We start from the raw sequence: 14,949 nt of genomic DNA on the forward strand, positions 1-14,949 counted from the left end.
GTCTATAATTCCCCGCTTTTTCTCGACCACCTATTTTGAATAGTGGGGTAACATTAGCTACCCTCCAATCCATGGGTACTGTTCCAGAGTCTATCGAGTTCTGAAAGATGACCAGCAATGCATCCACTATCTCTAGGGCCACTTCCTTAAGTACCCTGGGATGTAGACCATCAGGCCCTGGGGATTTATCGGCCTTTAGTCCCATCAATTTTCCTAACACCATTTCCCTACAAATACTGATTTCTTTCAGTTCCACCCTTTCATCAGGCCCTATATTCCCTGGCATCTCTGGGAGGTTATTTGTGTCCTCCTTTGTGAAGACAGAACCAAAGTATGAATTTAGTTGGTCTGCCATTTCTTTGTTTCCCATTATAAATTCCCCTGATTCTGACTGTAAGGGACCTACGCTTGACTTCACCAATCTTTTTCTCTTCACATATCTATAAAAGCTTTTACAGTCAGTTTTTATGTTCCCAGCTAGCTTACTCTCATATTCTATTTTCCCTTTCTTAATTAATCCCTTTGTCCTCCTTTGTTGAATCCTAAACTGCTCCCAATCCTCAGGATTATTGCTTTTTCTGGCCAATTTATATGTCGTCTCATTGGATCTTATGCTATCCCTAATTTCCCTTGTTAGCCACAGTTGAGTCACCTTTTTTGTTTTATTTTTATGCCAAACTGGGATGAACAAATTCTGTAGCTCATCCATTCGGTCTTTGAATGTTTGCCATTGCCTATCCACCGTTAACCCTTTGAGTGCCATTCCCCAATCAATCCTACCCAACTCGCTCCTCAGACCATCGTAGTTTCCTTTATTTAAATTGAGGACCCTAGTCTCTGAGTCAACTACTTCATTCTCCATCTTAATGAAGAATTCGATCATATTATGATCGCTCAGACCCAAGGGGCCTCGTACAACAAGATTGCTAATTAATCCTTTGTCATTACATAATACCCAGTCTAAGATGGCCTGATCTCTGGTTGGTTCCTCGACATATTGGTCCAGGAAACCATCCCGTAAACACTCCAGGAATTCCTCCTCCACAGTATTGTTACTAATTTGGTTGGCCCAATCTATATGTAGATTAAAGTCACCCATGATGACTGCTGTGCCCTTATTGCACGCTTCTTTAATTTCCCTTTTAATGCCATCCCCAACCTCCGCCTTACTGTTGGGAGGTCTATATACCACTCCCACTAATGTTTTTTTCCCCTTAGTATTTCTCAATTCTACCCATACAGATTCCACATCATCAGAGCTAATATCCTTCATTACAATTGTATTAATCCCTTCTTTAACCAGTAATGCTACCCCACCTCCCTTTCCTTTTTGCCTATCTTTCCTGAATATCGAATACCCCTGGATGTTGAGTTCCCAGTCTTGGCCATCCTTGAGCCATGTTTCCGTAATCCCAACCAAATCATATTCATTTACCTCTATTTGCGCAGCCAATTCGTCCACCTTATTACAAATGCTCCTCGCATTAAGACACAAAGCCTTCAGGCTTGTTTTTTTAACGCTCTTAGACCTATTAGAATTATTATTTACTGTGGTCACGTTTGATTTAAACCGTTGATTTCTCTGATTTTGTTTTTCTCCTTCCTATCTTTTGCTTTTATCCCTGTTTCCCTTTCCTCTGTCTCCCTGCTCAGGTTCCCAACCCCCTGCCATTTTAGTTTAAACCCCCCCGAACAGTGCTAGCAAACCTCCCCGCAAGGATATTTGTCCCGCTCTGGTTCAGGTGCAACCTGTCCGACTTGTACAAGTCCCACCTTCCCCAGAAGCAGGCCCAGTGATCCAGGAAACTAAAGCCCTCCCTCCTGCACCAACTCTTTAGCCACGCATTCATCTGCTCTATCCTCCTATTCCTATATTCACTAGCACGTGGCACCGGGAGTAATCCAGAGATTACAACCTTTGAGGTCCTGCTCTTTAATCTGCTACCTAGCTCCCTAAATTCTTGCTGCAGGACCTCATCTCTCTTCCTACCCACGTCATTGGTCCCAATGTGAACCACGACCTCTGACTGTTCACCCTCCCCCTTCAGAATGCCCTGCAGCCGTTCAGTGACATCCTTGACCCTGGCACCAGGGAGGCAACAAACCATCCTGGAGTCACGTCTACGGCCACAGAAACGCCTATCTGTACCCCTTTCGATAGAATCCCCTACCAATATTGCTCTCCCACTTTTTTTCCTCTCTTCCTGAGCAGCAGAAGCACCCCTGGTGCCGGGAAGTTGGCTGCTGCTGCCTTCCTCTGGTAAGTCATCCCCCTCAACAGCATCCAAATCGGTATACTGAACAATTAAACATCAAGTAGACTGTTGGCATACATAGTTGTAGACTATAGCCCAGAATTTCCTGGAAAGTTTCAGCATAACTACAGAGTGAGAGTGGCATTGCACCAATTTTTAACCGAAGAAATTTGTGCCTAACTGATTTACGCTGGTTTTACACGGCAACACCGATACACGTGAATTACCTCAATCATTTGAGGCACTTTCAAGATACATGTGCCGAAACTCTCTGATGCTCATTTACATAGCCCTGCCCCTATGTAAAAGACCAGCTCATGTGAGTTTCCTGGATTTACGCTGGTGTAGATCTACACCCAAAAATGTAGGCGCAGCATGGCCCGAAGTCACCTGAAATGGGTGTAACTGAGATTTCTGGTTTTTTTTTTAACTGGGACCTGCACTAAACTTAAACAAAGTGCTGTCACTCTCAGTACATTCAATGTTTCGGTTCCCCGCCCACCTCCCCCACATGTTGAGAAGGACTAAGCAGCTGGAATGGCCTTTGCAATTGGCATACCCTTGTTCTGCATATTAATGGCAAAGGAAGAGGAGCAGCAGAGGCAAGGGGCTCTGAGAGTGACGCACCATAGCAGTACATAGTGATAGACTGAAGTCACTAGCATAGCAACACAATAGCCGTTACTGAAAATCTGGAAATCTCTCTTCCAAAAAGGCTGTGAATGCTGGGTCGGTTGAAATTTTCAAGACTGAGATTATGGCCTAGAAATTCAGTTTGCACAGTTTTGGGGCGCTAAAGTCGGGCGTTCAGTAAATTTAGCGCCCGCCGGAAACTGCAGGCAACCGCGCCGAAATTCAGTGGATTTGGCCAAGAGTTTTGGCGAGCGCTGAAACCGGCGTTGCAATGCTCGGTTCCGGCGCTAAACCGGCGCTGCGGCCTGATAACGCCGATGCCGGGCGCAGCGCAGGTGCGGTCATGTGTTGCTTGACAGCAGACACCCTGACGCCGGCCTGCTCTTAAAGGGGGAAGGGTCAACTTTGACTGCTGCCACGCCCTGCACACTGGAGCCCTGCTGCTAGGCCTCAACAGTGCTGGTGGGACAAAATAGCGCCAGGACAGATGGAGATGGCCCGTGAAAGAGCCCAGCGCTTCTCAGACCATGCACTGAGGGTGCTGATTGATGCTGTCCAGGAGAGAAGACTCATCTTGTGCCCGGACAATGGCAGAAAGGCTCCCAGGAGAGAGTTCAGGAAAGCCTGGAGGAGCATCGCACGCAGGGTCTCCTGAAACTCAGATGTGCCCAGGACTGCGGACCAGTGCCGCAAAAAGTTCAATGACCTCTGTCGGCTGGTGAAGGTGAGTACCCTTTCCACTGTCCTCCTCATCCTTGCATGTGAGCCTCACACTATGGGCAAAGGGACCTCAAAGGCATAATGGGCAGCCCTCCTCACGCAGCAATGCCACTGGCATGATCATCAACAGCACTTTCTGCACTGACCACACTGGCCAGGCTATTCCACCATGGGAGGCAGTACACACAGCAACAGGGCACCACACTGTACTTAGAGTCCGCCCTTTCTCTTGCAGGCCAAGCTGGCAAGAAATGCGCGCGGCCGGGTGGAGACCGGTGGTGGACGGCCCCACTACCAGGCTCTAAGTGCTCTGGAGGAGAGCGTCGCTGGACTCCTGCGTCCCCGGGTGACTGGCCCTGTAGCCATCGGGGATGCGGACCCTGTGCTGGGAGCCACTGGTAAGGAGATGACCGCTTGCAGCTCTCTCGTTGCCCTAGTGCTTCCGATCTAAATCCTTTCCCACTGACGGACAAATGCGCATAATGCCACCGCTCAGGCGTCCCTCGCTGACGCCCTGTCCTCACTTTAAAGCTACTCTTGTGCCTTCCTGCTTTCAGCTGCTGAGGAGGAGGTGGTCCCTGAGGTGCCGGGTGCCAGGCCCTTGGAGGAGGAGGACGTCCAGGACGAGGAGGAAGCCGGCCCATCGGGCGAGCCCTCAGCCGTGCCAGGGGATGGCAATGAAGGGGGGACGTCTGGCATGCAGGAGAGCCAGGGGGAGGTGTTGCAGGGGAGGGCAGATCCTGCTTGCAGTGGGGTCCAGGCAGGCGGCAGGGGTCGGCCAGCTCGGCCGGCTTCTCCCCAGCTGCAGAGTCCTCTCTCCAGTCCAGAGAGTGGCCTCGGCCAGGAGGTGCGCCTCCTGCAAGAGATCTCGGTGGCGTCTGACCGGCGCCACCATGAGTTCATGAGGGTTGTGCAGCAGATGCCGCACGCCATCGAGTCCCTGGCTCAGAGTGTGGCAGCATTCGGGCAATCACAGGCCAGGGGGGTGGAGCAACTGGCCGCAGCGCACGCCAGGGGGGTCGAACTACTCGCGGCACTGCAGGAGGAGAGTCGCCAGAGAGGTGGTTCCTTTGACACACTGTCACAGCAGCTGGAGGCACATACCCGGGCAGTGCGGTCACTGACTTCTGCCACACTCGCTTTGACGCAGAGGCGTCGCACCCGCACCCGCCGCCCTGCTGCAACACAGCGGGCTGGCCTCCAGCACATAGCTGTGCCAGCTGAACTGCCAGGCCGGACGACTGCCACTGTGTCTGCTGAGCCTCGCGCGCCTGGCAGCAGCCAGCTTGCCCCCCTTGGAGCATCCGACACTGCCACTCCCCCAGCCAGGGTGCGAGGAGCTGCTGCTGCCACTGATGCTGGCCAGCCACAGCCGAACCAGTCAGCAGCCGGCCCCTCCCGGGACGTGCGTCGTGTTGGCCGACCCCCAAGGGCATCTGTCGCGACGCATGGGGGCCCTCATGAGCCTTCCCCCAGCCTTGAGGCCGCCACAGGGCCCACGTTGAGGCGGAGCAGCAGGCCGGGCAGGGGCCGGGGAAGGCTCTCTAAGGACTCGCCCTCTCGGCACAGCCGCTAGAGTGTGGTCTCTGCGGCATTGTATATATGGGGGGGATTGTGTTTTGGGGGCTGATTTTTGTGGATGGCCGAAATTGAAGGCATTTTTTGTTTTTATGGGGGTCTTTCTGTTGGCGAGGGGGGCCCTTTTTTTGTTACGGCCAATGTTGAAAGCCATGTGGATGGCCAACTTTTGTTAGTCCTCCCCAGGTTGGGGGAGTGACATATGTTTGTGACTGTTTTTTGGGTGTGTTCTGTGTTTTTGAGTTTCATGTGGGAAGGGGCCTCAGTTTGTTAAATAAAGGTTTTTATTTATTCAGCTTGTCCAGGTGTCATGTTTCAAGTGTTTGCTGCGTTAACCGGCTGACGGCTTCCGGAGCGGCTGCCTTCAGGTGCGCTCATTCCCACAGGCCATTCCCTCACAGCGGGCCTAGAAGTGTCGAGCAATAAGCCCCCGGCGTATGGCCCTTGGGCCTTCTGGCCCCCTCCTGGCCTGCTCCTCCTCCTCCTCCCCCTCCTCCTCCTGATGGTCCTCCTGCTCGTCCTCCTCAGGTGGTGGTGCAATGTCAGGTGGCAGTGCCTGCGTCCGGCGGATAGCCAGGTTGTGCAGCATGCAGCACACGACGACGAACTGGGACACTCTATCCGGCGAATACTGTAGAGAGCCGCCGGAGCGATCCAGGCAGCGGAAGCGTTGCTTGAGGACGCCTATGGTTTGCTCTATGACGTTCCTTGTTGCTTGATGGCTTTCGTTGTATGAGTCCTCCGCTGGGGTCCTGGGCACGCGGAGCGGGGTCATGAGCCATGTGCACAAAGGGTAGCCCTTGTCCCCGATAAGCCATCCCCTTGGTGGAGGCTGTGCCTGGAACATGTCAGCCACAGTAGTCTGGCGCAGGATAAAAGCATCGTGGCTGCTTCCTGGGAAGCGGGCATTTACAGCTAGGATGCGCTGCCTGTGGTCACACACCAGCTGCACATTGAGGGAATGGTAGCCCTTGCGGTTGCGGTAAACCTCGGGATTGTCTATAGGTGCCCGCATAGCCACATGCGTGCAGTCAATGGCGCCCTGCACCATGGGGAAGCCCGCGATCCTGCCAAATCCCACTGCACGCTGCTGCTGCCTCTGTTGGGTCATGGGGAAGGAGATGAACTGGTGTCTCCTCGCGAACAGTGCATCGGTGACCTGCCGGATGCAGCGATGTGCGGCGAACTGGGAGATGTTCGCGATGTCCCCAGCAGCGGCTTGGAACGAGCCGCTTGCATAAAAGCTGAGAGCCACCGTGACCTTCACTTCCACCGAGAGAGACGCCCTGGACATGAGCTGTGGCTGCAAATCTGCGTGAAGCAGCTGGCAGATCTCTCCAACCACCTCCCTTCTGAAGCGCAGCCTCTTTACACAAAGTGCCGCAGACATGGTGACATAGGACACCTGCTGCCGGTAATGCCTGGGTGCGTAAGGCCTACGTTGGCGACGCCTGATGGCCCTTCTGTGTCTACGCATGGCTGCCCGTCTCTCACAGCGTCTGCGAGCCCTCCGCACATAATGCTGCAACTCAATGTTGGCCCCCCATGCAGCCCCCATAATCAAGGTCGCAACAGTGAAATCAGCAAGAGTCAAATGTCAAAGCATTGGCCAGAAGCCAAAAAGACCTCTCCTATCTTGTCCCAAATCTGGAATCTCTGTCCCTTGGTCTCCGTGTAGAAATCCAAAGCAGTGAAGTCATTGCAGCAAAATGGCTGGGCTTTATAGGTCAGTGGAGGTGCCCTTTAATTTGCGCTGCCCGAGGCCCACAGGGCCTCTGCAACGTTCCATTTTACAATTCCTAATAGCGCCACGCCCACATTGGGCGGGCGCCACTCAATTTCCGGTTTGGGGCGCTAAAACAGCGTTGCGCGAGGATATGACGTCATAAGCTGCGCGCGCACCCGAGCGGGCGCTAACACTTTGCGCCGGCGCTAAATCTCAAATGAATTTGGGCGTCGGCGCAGATCGGTCTGCATTCCGGCGCTAAGGCTTTATCGACGGAAATATAGCCCTTTTTTGGCGTTAGCGCCTGGCGCAGCCAACTGAATTTCTAGGCCATAGACTTTTGCTAGGTAAGGGTATCAAGGGATATGGATCAAACGTGGGTAAATGGAGTTGAGGTACAGATCAGCCATGATCTGAATGAATGGCGGAACAGGCTCGAGGGGCTGAATAGCCTACTCTTGTACCTATGTAGTTCTGTATTTGTACTGAGTTCTTACTGAATTAGAAATTTAATGTGAAAGCAGACATTGCGCATTTTCCGTCAGCCAGTTATGAGTAATTTGGAAAGGATTTGCCTGTTCAAACATTATTAAACTTACGGTTTCATTGTACACAATTGATGGATTAGCAACAAAGCAGGCTTAGCTTTTGTCCTAGGTTTATGGCTGAGCAGAAGGCTGTAAAATGCAGGACCAAGCTCATTCGGGACTTTAAAGTTATGTACCTATTCTGGGTAAACATCTGAACAAATCCCAAAGAAGGTTGTCACAGACTTGCTAAATTCCTCACTTCTCCAATGTGTACCTTCTGTCAGTGCATTGCGATGAGTAAAAATTACGACATAGCACGTCTGTGTTACTTAGTAAACAGTGAAACACTTCCCTTAGTTGTGTGACCTTCAGGTTAAATGTGACAATAAGAAATTCATGGTTCTGTAAGTAAACAGCATTCAGTGGTCCACAGCATTAATTCTTGTGACAATACTGCGTGTGTTTTGTTTAAAACCCCATCTTTAGAGAAAGGGTAATAATAGCATGAAATGCAAGCACGCTAAAAGTCACTTTATACAATTTAATATTTAAATGAAGGGTGTTGGGAGGCATTGATTGTGAAACCACAAAGCATTTTGCAGGAATCAGTTGGCTCTATTCTTGCACAGTGCTGATATTGATAAACACACTTGCTGACGAAAAGCAGGTTTGCATAATTAGAGAAGAAAATAGGAGACATTCAGACAAAAGAAACAGACGGACTTTGTGAGTTAACAAAACACTGTCCGCGTACTTTAAAGGGCAAGCCAGTTGATTTTTCTTCTTTTTCATAGTTGAATCAAAAGAGTATATTTTTGTTATAAGCAGTTCTATTCAGGAGAAGTCTTATCTGGAGGGCCTGAGGCATCGCACTCAACTGTAAATGGAAATTCATTGCTGGAATTGATATATCTTTAGGCAATTTCAATGACATTAGGCAAAGAAGATCTAAGAAACAGTGGATGTCTCTTTAGTTTTACCTGCACCACATGGACTTTTGCTGCTCCTCTGCACTACACACATGATTAGCAGCAGCCACACATTTGTCCCTGTTCATTGGCATGGCTTTGGACTGACAGTGGGCTAAAGATTATTACACATATGGTAGAAGCCATGGGAATTCAAACTACAGAATTTAAAAACTGTTGACAGCTTTTATTTAGTTACTTATTTTTTTTCCAGGAGATTGCTTTTCATGATTAGCAGCTCACATAAGACACAGTTCCTGTTCAACTGCTGCATGTTTCCGTTCATTGACTTTGATAGAGTGACTGAGACTGTTTGATGTATAGTTTTACTTTACAAATTACTGCCTTAGTATAGGCGCTGCCATCCATTGACATCCTTATGGAAGACACTTGGAAATGAGGATTAACTGCTGTAGCATTGCTGGAAACTTGAATAGGCCAGAGGGATATGATCTGTAAGAGGCCGAGCTAAGAATAGTCACTGTGGTCCAGTAAAGATGACAGTGTGGCCTTAATTGGTAGATTGGGAAACATTGTTCAGAATGAGCTACAGCCTCAGTAGTGGTGTGTGTACCTTTTCACTCCTTAACTTCATATGGTCAGCATTATATAGCTAGTCTCCTTAAATACGTTTCATCTATTTTTACATGTGTTCCTGGATTAATCTTCAATGCCTTCAAAATAGATCTAAAGCATCAAGCTTATCTAAAACTTAATAAGTATGTGTTTATTGATTCAACTGATGAAAGGAAGAATTAAATTAGTATAGAAGAAGCTTATGTATCTGAAACTCTTTCATCCATATTATCACATTGACCATTAGCCTACTACATTAGGTGTCTTAGTACAGTTCTGACTATTCAGATTACAAGGAAATAAATGCCCAGTTGCTACCAGTTGTGTCCTGAGATTATAGCTTGCCATTGTTATCATGCATACTTCTTACAAATCAACAGAACTGGGAATGCTTTCCTTATTAATGCCAAGGGTCTTGTTTTAAAGATGTCACCTTTCGTTCTTTCCTCATCTTTGTTCCAAAATATCTCTTTCCATATTCAGTTAGTGAAGACATGCATTTACTTTGGATGTGATCTTACTTCCTTAATCGAGTGCTGTTCTTAAGAGTATATAATGAGTCTGCTTTTGTAATTGAATAAAATTATTAAAATGCCCACCATTCTTGTTTTAGTGTAGGCTATTTCATCTAGCATTTGGAAAGGATTTCATTTCACTGTACTTCTATAGTTATACCAAATTGTTGTTTTAGATCAACCTATCCAGTGTGTATATATACCTCAATGATAAAAACCAGGAGCAGCTGTACTTGGAAGACATTCAGTGGTATCTGTTCAATGGGAGTACAGTATTTAGCATTTTTAAATTTATTATATTTAAAAATATATATATAACATTGACAGTGTTTTTAAAAAAAAGACATTTTCAAAAAGGAAAGTTGAATGATCTTGCAAACGGTTTGATTCATTACACTTGTATGAGCTATCCCTTAAACAGGTAGTAACCCTAGGTGATGGACTACTGAGAAACCATGTATGGCAGATATTCATAACAAAAGGCAAGCAGCTCTGCAATTGAATGATAAAATGTGTGACAATAATGGAAATCGGTTTATATTTCTCCATTACTTCATGGTTGTCAAACTGTTTAACTGTGCATTACTCTGACCAAAGCCTCTTAGTTGTATACTGCTTGTCTAGTGAATTCATGGTTGTAACCTCTAATACCGGGCATTGTAAGACATGCTTGTCCACCTTATTTAATTTTAGTTGTCACTATTGTAACCGCTGCAACAAATGGGGGAGCTAACCAATGATGATATAAAGCAAAATGCTTTACAAGTCAGTCTGTCATCCACCCTTTGCTATTTATTTTTCGTTTTTAGGCACAGACAACAATGACAGAGAGTGGAAAAGAAGGCTTGCCTCAAGAAACCATCATCCCACCGAACAGCAGCAGTCAAGCCTGGGTAACAGGCCCGCCAGCCTCCCAGAATTCATTACTACCTGGCAGGATTTCTTCGGGCACTTCAGCTGCAGCTTCTTTCTTCATCAGGTATTGGTCGTTTCATTCAAATCGCTGGGAAGCAGTAATCTAGGCTAAACATTGTCAAATCTTGGTTGGTCAGCATGATTTTTCACAAAAAATACTTCAGAAACAAAATAATTTTAATCAGCCAATAAATTTGCAGGAATGACGGATATTGGCTAACCTTTAGAAATGAATTTTAAGGGCAATATTTTTGGATAATTTGATACACTTTATTTCTCTGTCCCCTCATTTTGTAAATTATTTTTCTCTTGTCTCCTTGGGGCAGATCTTGACTTTGAGCTCAATGGCAATAGAAATCAGGAGAGCTGTAATGCAGGCTCCCGACTCGCTATCACCCGTTTTACACTGGTGTGGAGATGCCGGAGTTGGACTGGGGTGGACAAATGTAAGAAGTCACACAACACCAGGTTATAGTCCAACAGCTTTATTTGAAGTCACAAGCTTTCGGAGCGCTGCTCCTTCGTCAGGTGAAGTGGACAGATGCATAAAGACACAGCTTATATAGTCAGTGAATAATGTCAGATGATTACAGGTAATCTTTCTAACTGCCATTTATCACACCTCGACAGAGAGATAGTCACAGCAATCAAAGGTGTGAATGGTGTCCAAACAGGTCAGTCAGGAAAACATTACATCAAAGAACAATGAGGTGGGGTCACAAGGGGTCAAATGTTGCAGATGCTGGGGTCTGTGTGAAGAACAAAAAAACAGACAAAAAACATTTTTTTTGCTGGAAAGCACAGCAGGTCCGGCCGTTTTACACTAGATCAGGATCTACCCCCTTCTTCTCTCCTATCATACGCTAGTCTCCAGCTGAATGACAAAGCCACATGTTACCAGACCTCTGCCCAAGCTTCTTTTAAAACTGCTGGGTGTGTAACAGCATCCTGTTTTATTTTCGCAATCCCAGGAGAAGGTCCTCTTCTCTCCTGAATAGCATTTCAGATGGGCTGGTTGAGATCTGCAGTTGACGTAGGAACATGGGAATTTCTAGATTGAAAAAAAACCAAGGTCCATCTAGTTCGCCTTCTACCAACCTGGTAGTCACGCGATACAACATAAATACCTGAAGGGAAAACATTTATGGGGAAAGAGCAGGGGAGAGGGATTAATTCGATAGCTCTACCAAAGAGCCGGCACAGGCCGATGGGCCGAATGGCTGCCTTCCATGCTGTATCATTCTATGAACAATAATGGAGCTTTTGACTATTCTAGGTAATAAATCTGTCAATTAGTCCACAATAGACCCAGACATGTGGCGAGGAAAACCCGCCAGTGGTGGAGAGCTTTGGGAACCATAGGTCCAAAGACTCCCAAGCTGCATATACCACATGTCATGTCTCAAATTACTCATATATTGTATCCCAAAATATTATTTTCTGAACTAAATCTATCTAACTTGCATTTGAATAAATCAACACTATTTGCTTTCACCGTTTCCCTAGGGAACCTCTTCCATAGAGTGACCACAATGTATGCGAAATCACTGGGAAAACCAAAATCCTCTCACTGTGTGACAAAGTGGGTCCGGGCTTTAAAACATTGAAAATCTAAATCACTCTATTCCAGCAAGATATGTAAAATATTACCATTTCTGACATGCCAAAACTATGAATTTTTTTAATCAATATTTCAAATATAAATCTTGGTGGACAAATGGGTAGAATAATGTTGACCTGATCGAAGGTCCTCTGCAGCCTTTAAATCCTATTGTTCTTTTCCTCTCACTCTAGAATGAAATTGAAACCTTATTCAGTTTAGGTCCATGAACAAGAATCCACTATTGTGTGAGGAAAAATGCTACACAAGTAATATTTACTGTTCTGAACTGAAATGAAAAGAAATGATACATTGACTCTAGGCAGTTGTTACTGTCATGATATAAATTGACTATCTTTGCCATGTGGGTCAGTCAAAACAATGTACATATCTCAGTTAATGTCTAATGTCAGAAATAATGGATTCAAACATGTTTTGTATAAAAGCTTTTGCTACAGTGACTACACTATGCAATTTGTATACTTTTAAGTTCACAAAAGAATTTATTTCTCAGGGTTCTGGGCATTTCATGAATTACAGTAGTGCTGTGCTGTGGCCTCTTGTATTTTTGTGGTAACCCTTTATTTAGAGGAAGAGTTCTCTTGTTCAGAATGTGAACAATTATAAGTGTGTCTCATTACTTCAGGTTGTGAATTGTTTTCGGAGATTTTAAAAATGTCAAATTTTAAATGTATTTTTAAAATTACATTTCCTTTCTGTTTCCTTTTCTCTCTCTCTTAATCTAATCTTTCTTTCCTTCTCTTTATTTCTCTTTCTGTACCTGATTTGATATTGAATCCACCCACTCTAATTCACCCTCCTTCTTAGTCCTTCCTCTGGTTTTTTCTCAATCTTTTAATCTCATTGGTTAAGGAGATACACTATTCGTCCTGTTGTTCACCTAGGTCCCAGATGTCCTATAGCTCCCACTTAACAGCTCACACTTCCAGCAACTTTGTGGGCTAAATATTTTAAAACTTAGAGGCCTAGAAATTCAGTTGTTTGCGCCAGCCGCTAGCGCCTTAGGAGGAGGAGATGTGGGGCGCTAGGCGGCTAGCGGCCGGGCGCAGCGCGATCTGCGCCTCTCCCCATCTTCAGTAAAGATTTAGCGGCGGCGCAAAGCCTTTGCGCGCACTCAGCTGCGCGCGCAGATCCTGACGTCATTTCATCGTGCAACGCCCTTTGTTCGCCCCAACCGGAAATTCAGTGGCGCCGGCCTATTGTGCGCCTGGCGCCCCTAGCGACTGGTATAGGGGAACGGTTCTCAGTCGCTGCGGGGCGCGGGGGGCGCAAATTAAAGGGCACTCCTCCTGCAGTAGAAAAGGCAGCCATTTTGCAACACTCCTTCTTTGTGAGAGATGGATCTTTGCAGAGAGACAAAGGTAGAGAGCTTTCTGGTTTGGCTGAACACTCGCACAGGTACTTGTGGCTTCAGGCCACAGCTTTCCACTTGTTTTTAACTTCAGAGCCATATCATTGATTGGAAACATATAATGGGGGCTGCAATGGGTGCAAATGTTGGCCTTCTCCATTGCATTCAAAGGGCTCACAGACGCCGTGAGAGAGTGGCAGACATGGCCAGACAGAGAGGGGGCAACAGGCGTCGGCAAAGGAGGCCTTACCCACCCAGGGTATACCGCCAGCAGTTCTCATATCTGAACATGTCTGACGAGCAGTGTGTTCGGAGGCTGCGATTCCGAAGGGCGGTGGTCACTGAGATCTGCCACCTGCTTCGCAGAGATCTGCAGCCACATCTGAGGAGCAGGACGTCTCTGTCGGTGGCAGTGAAGGTGACGGTGTCTCTCAACTTCTATGCCACCGGCTCCTTCCAATCCGCTACTGGGGACATTTCCAACATCTCCCAGTTTGCCGTGCATTGCTGCATCCGCCAGGTGACCAATGCCCTTTTCAGAAGGAGACATCCATTCATCTCCTTCTCCATGGCCCTTGTCAAGCAGCAACAGCGTGCAATGGGCTTTGCAGCATTAGCAGGCTTCCCCATGGTGCAGGGCGCCATTGACTGCACGCATGTGGCTTTGCGGGCACCTCTGGAGAATGCCGAGGATTACCGCAACCGGAAGGGCTACCATTCGCTCAATGTGCAGTTGGTGTGTGACCACAGGCAGCTCATCCTAGCTGTCAATGCCCGCTTTCCAGGCAGCAGCCACGATGCCTTCATCCTGCGCCAGACTTCTGTGGCAGACATGTTCCAGGCCCAGCCTCACCCACGAGGATGGCTTCTCGGGGACAAAGGCTATCCTTTGTGCACCTGGCTGATGACCCTGCTCCGTGCGCCCAGCACCCCTGCTGAAGAGGGATACAATGACAGCCATCAAGCAACCAGGAACATCATTGAGCAAACAATCGGCGTCCTGAAGCAACGGTTCCGCTGTCTGGATCGTTCCGGAGGAGCCCTACAGTATTCGCCTGAGCGAGTCTCCCATTTCGTGGTCGTGTGCTGCATGCTGCACAACCTGGCTATCCGCAGGACTCAGCCACTGCCACCAGACATTGGAGGACCACCAGAGGAGGAGGAGGAGGAGGAGGAGGACCAGCACAGGAGGGAAGCAGAAAGTGCAAGGGCCGCCCGTCGGCGGCTTATTGAACGTCGGTTCTAGGCCCCCTCTCAGGGAATGGCTTGTGCTGGCACAAGAAGAATGTAGCCGCTCCACAAGCCCTCAGCCGAGCAGGGCAACCAGGACTTCCAAAAGAAAGCATGGACAGTGCGATTTAAGAACATTTATTTCTTTGAAACCTCTGCCCTTCCCACATTACAAACTAATGGAGAGAAGCCCCCCCAAAAAACACAAATCGACCAGTCTCGGCCTTTCAAAAAACACAAATCGACCAGTCTCGGCCTTTCAAAAAACACAAATCCACCCTCCCCCTTTAAGAGCTCACCGGCGCCAGAGTGTCTGCCGTCAATCAGCAGC

General features: G+C 47.7%; 1 protein-coding gene across 2 annotated transcripts in view; it reads left to right on the top strand.

The window, feature by feature from the left end:
- Positions 1-14,949, top strand: part of kif26ab (kinesin family member 26Ab) — a 246,052-nt gene that overhangs the window by 122,203 nt on the left and 108,900 nt on the right. For both annotated transcript variants that reach the window (XM_086003101.1, XM_086003100.1), the window contains exon 4: positions 10,311-10,480. In XM_086003101.1, the coding sequence (XP_085859227.1) occupies positions 10,311-10,480 (170 nt within the window). The remainder of the gene's footprint in view (positions 1-10,310; positions 10,481-14,949) is intronic.

The sequence above is a fragment of the Somniosus microcephalus genome, chromosome 12 (genome assembly GCF_052327205.1).
Source record: "Somniosus microcephalus isolate GS21.2 chromosome 12, FLI_Smic_1.0, whole genome shotgun sequence".
Taxonomy (NCBI): Eukaryota; Metazoa; Chordata; class Chondrichthyes; order Squaliformes; family Somniosidae; genus Somniosus; species Somniosus microcephalus.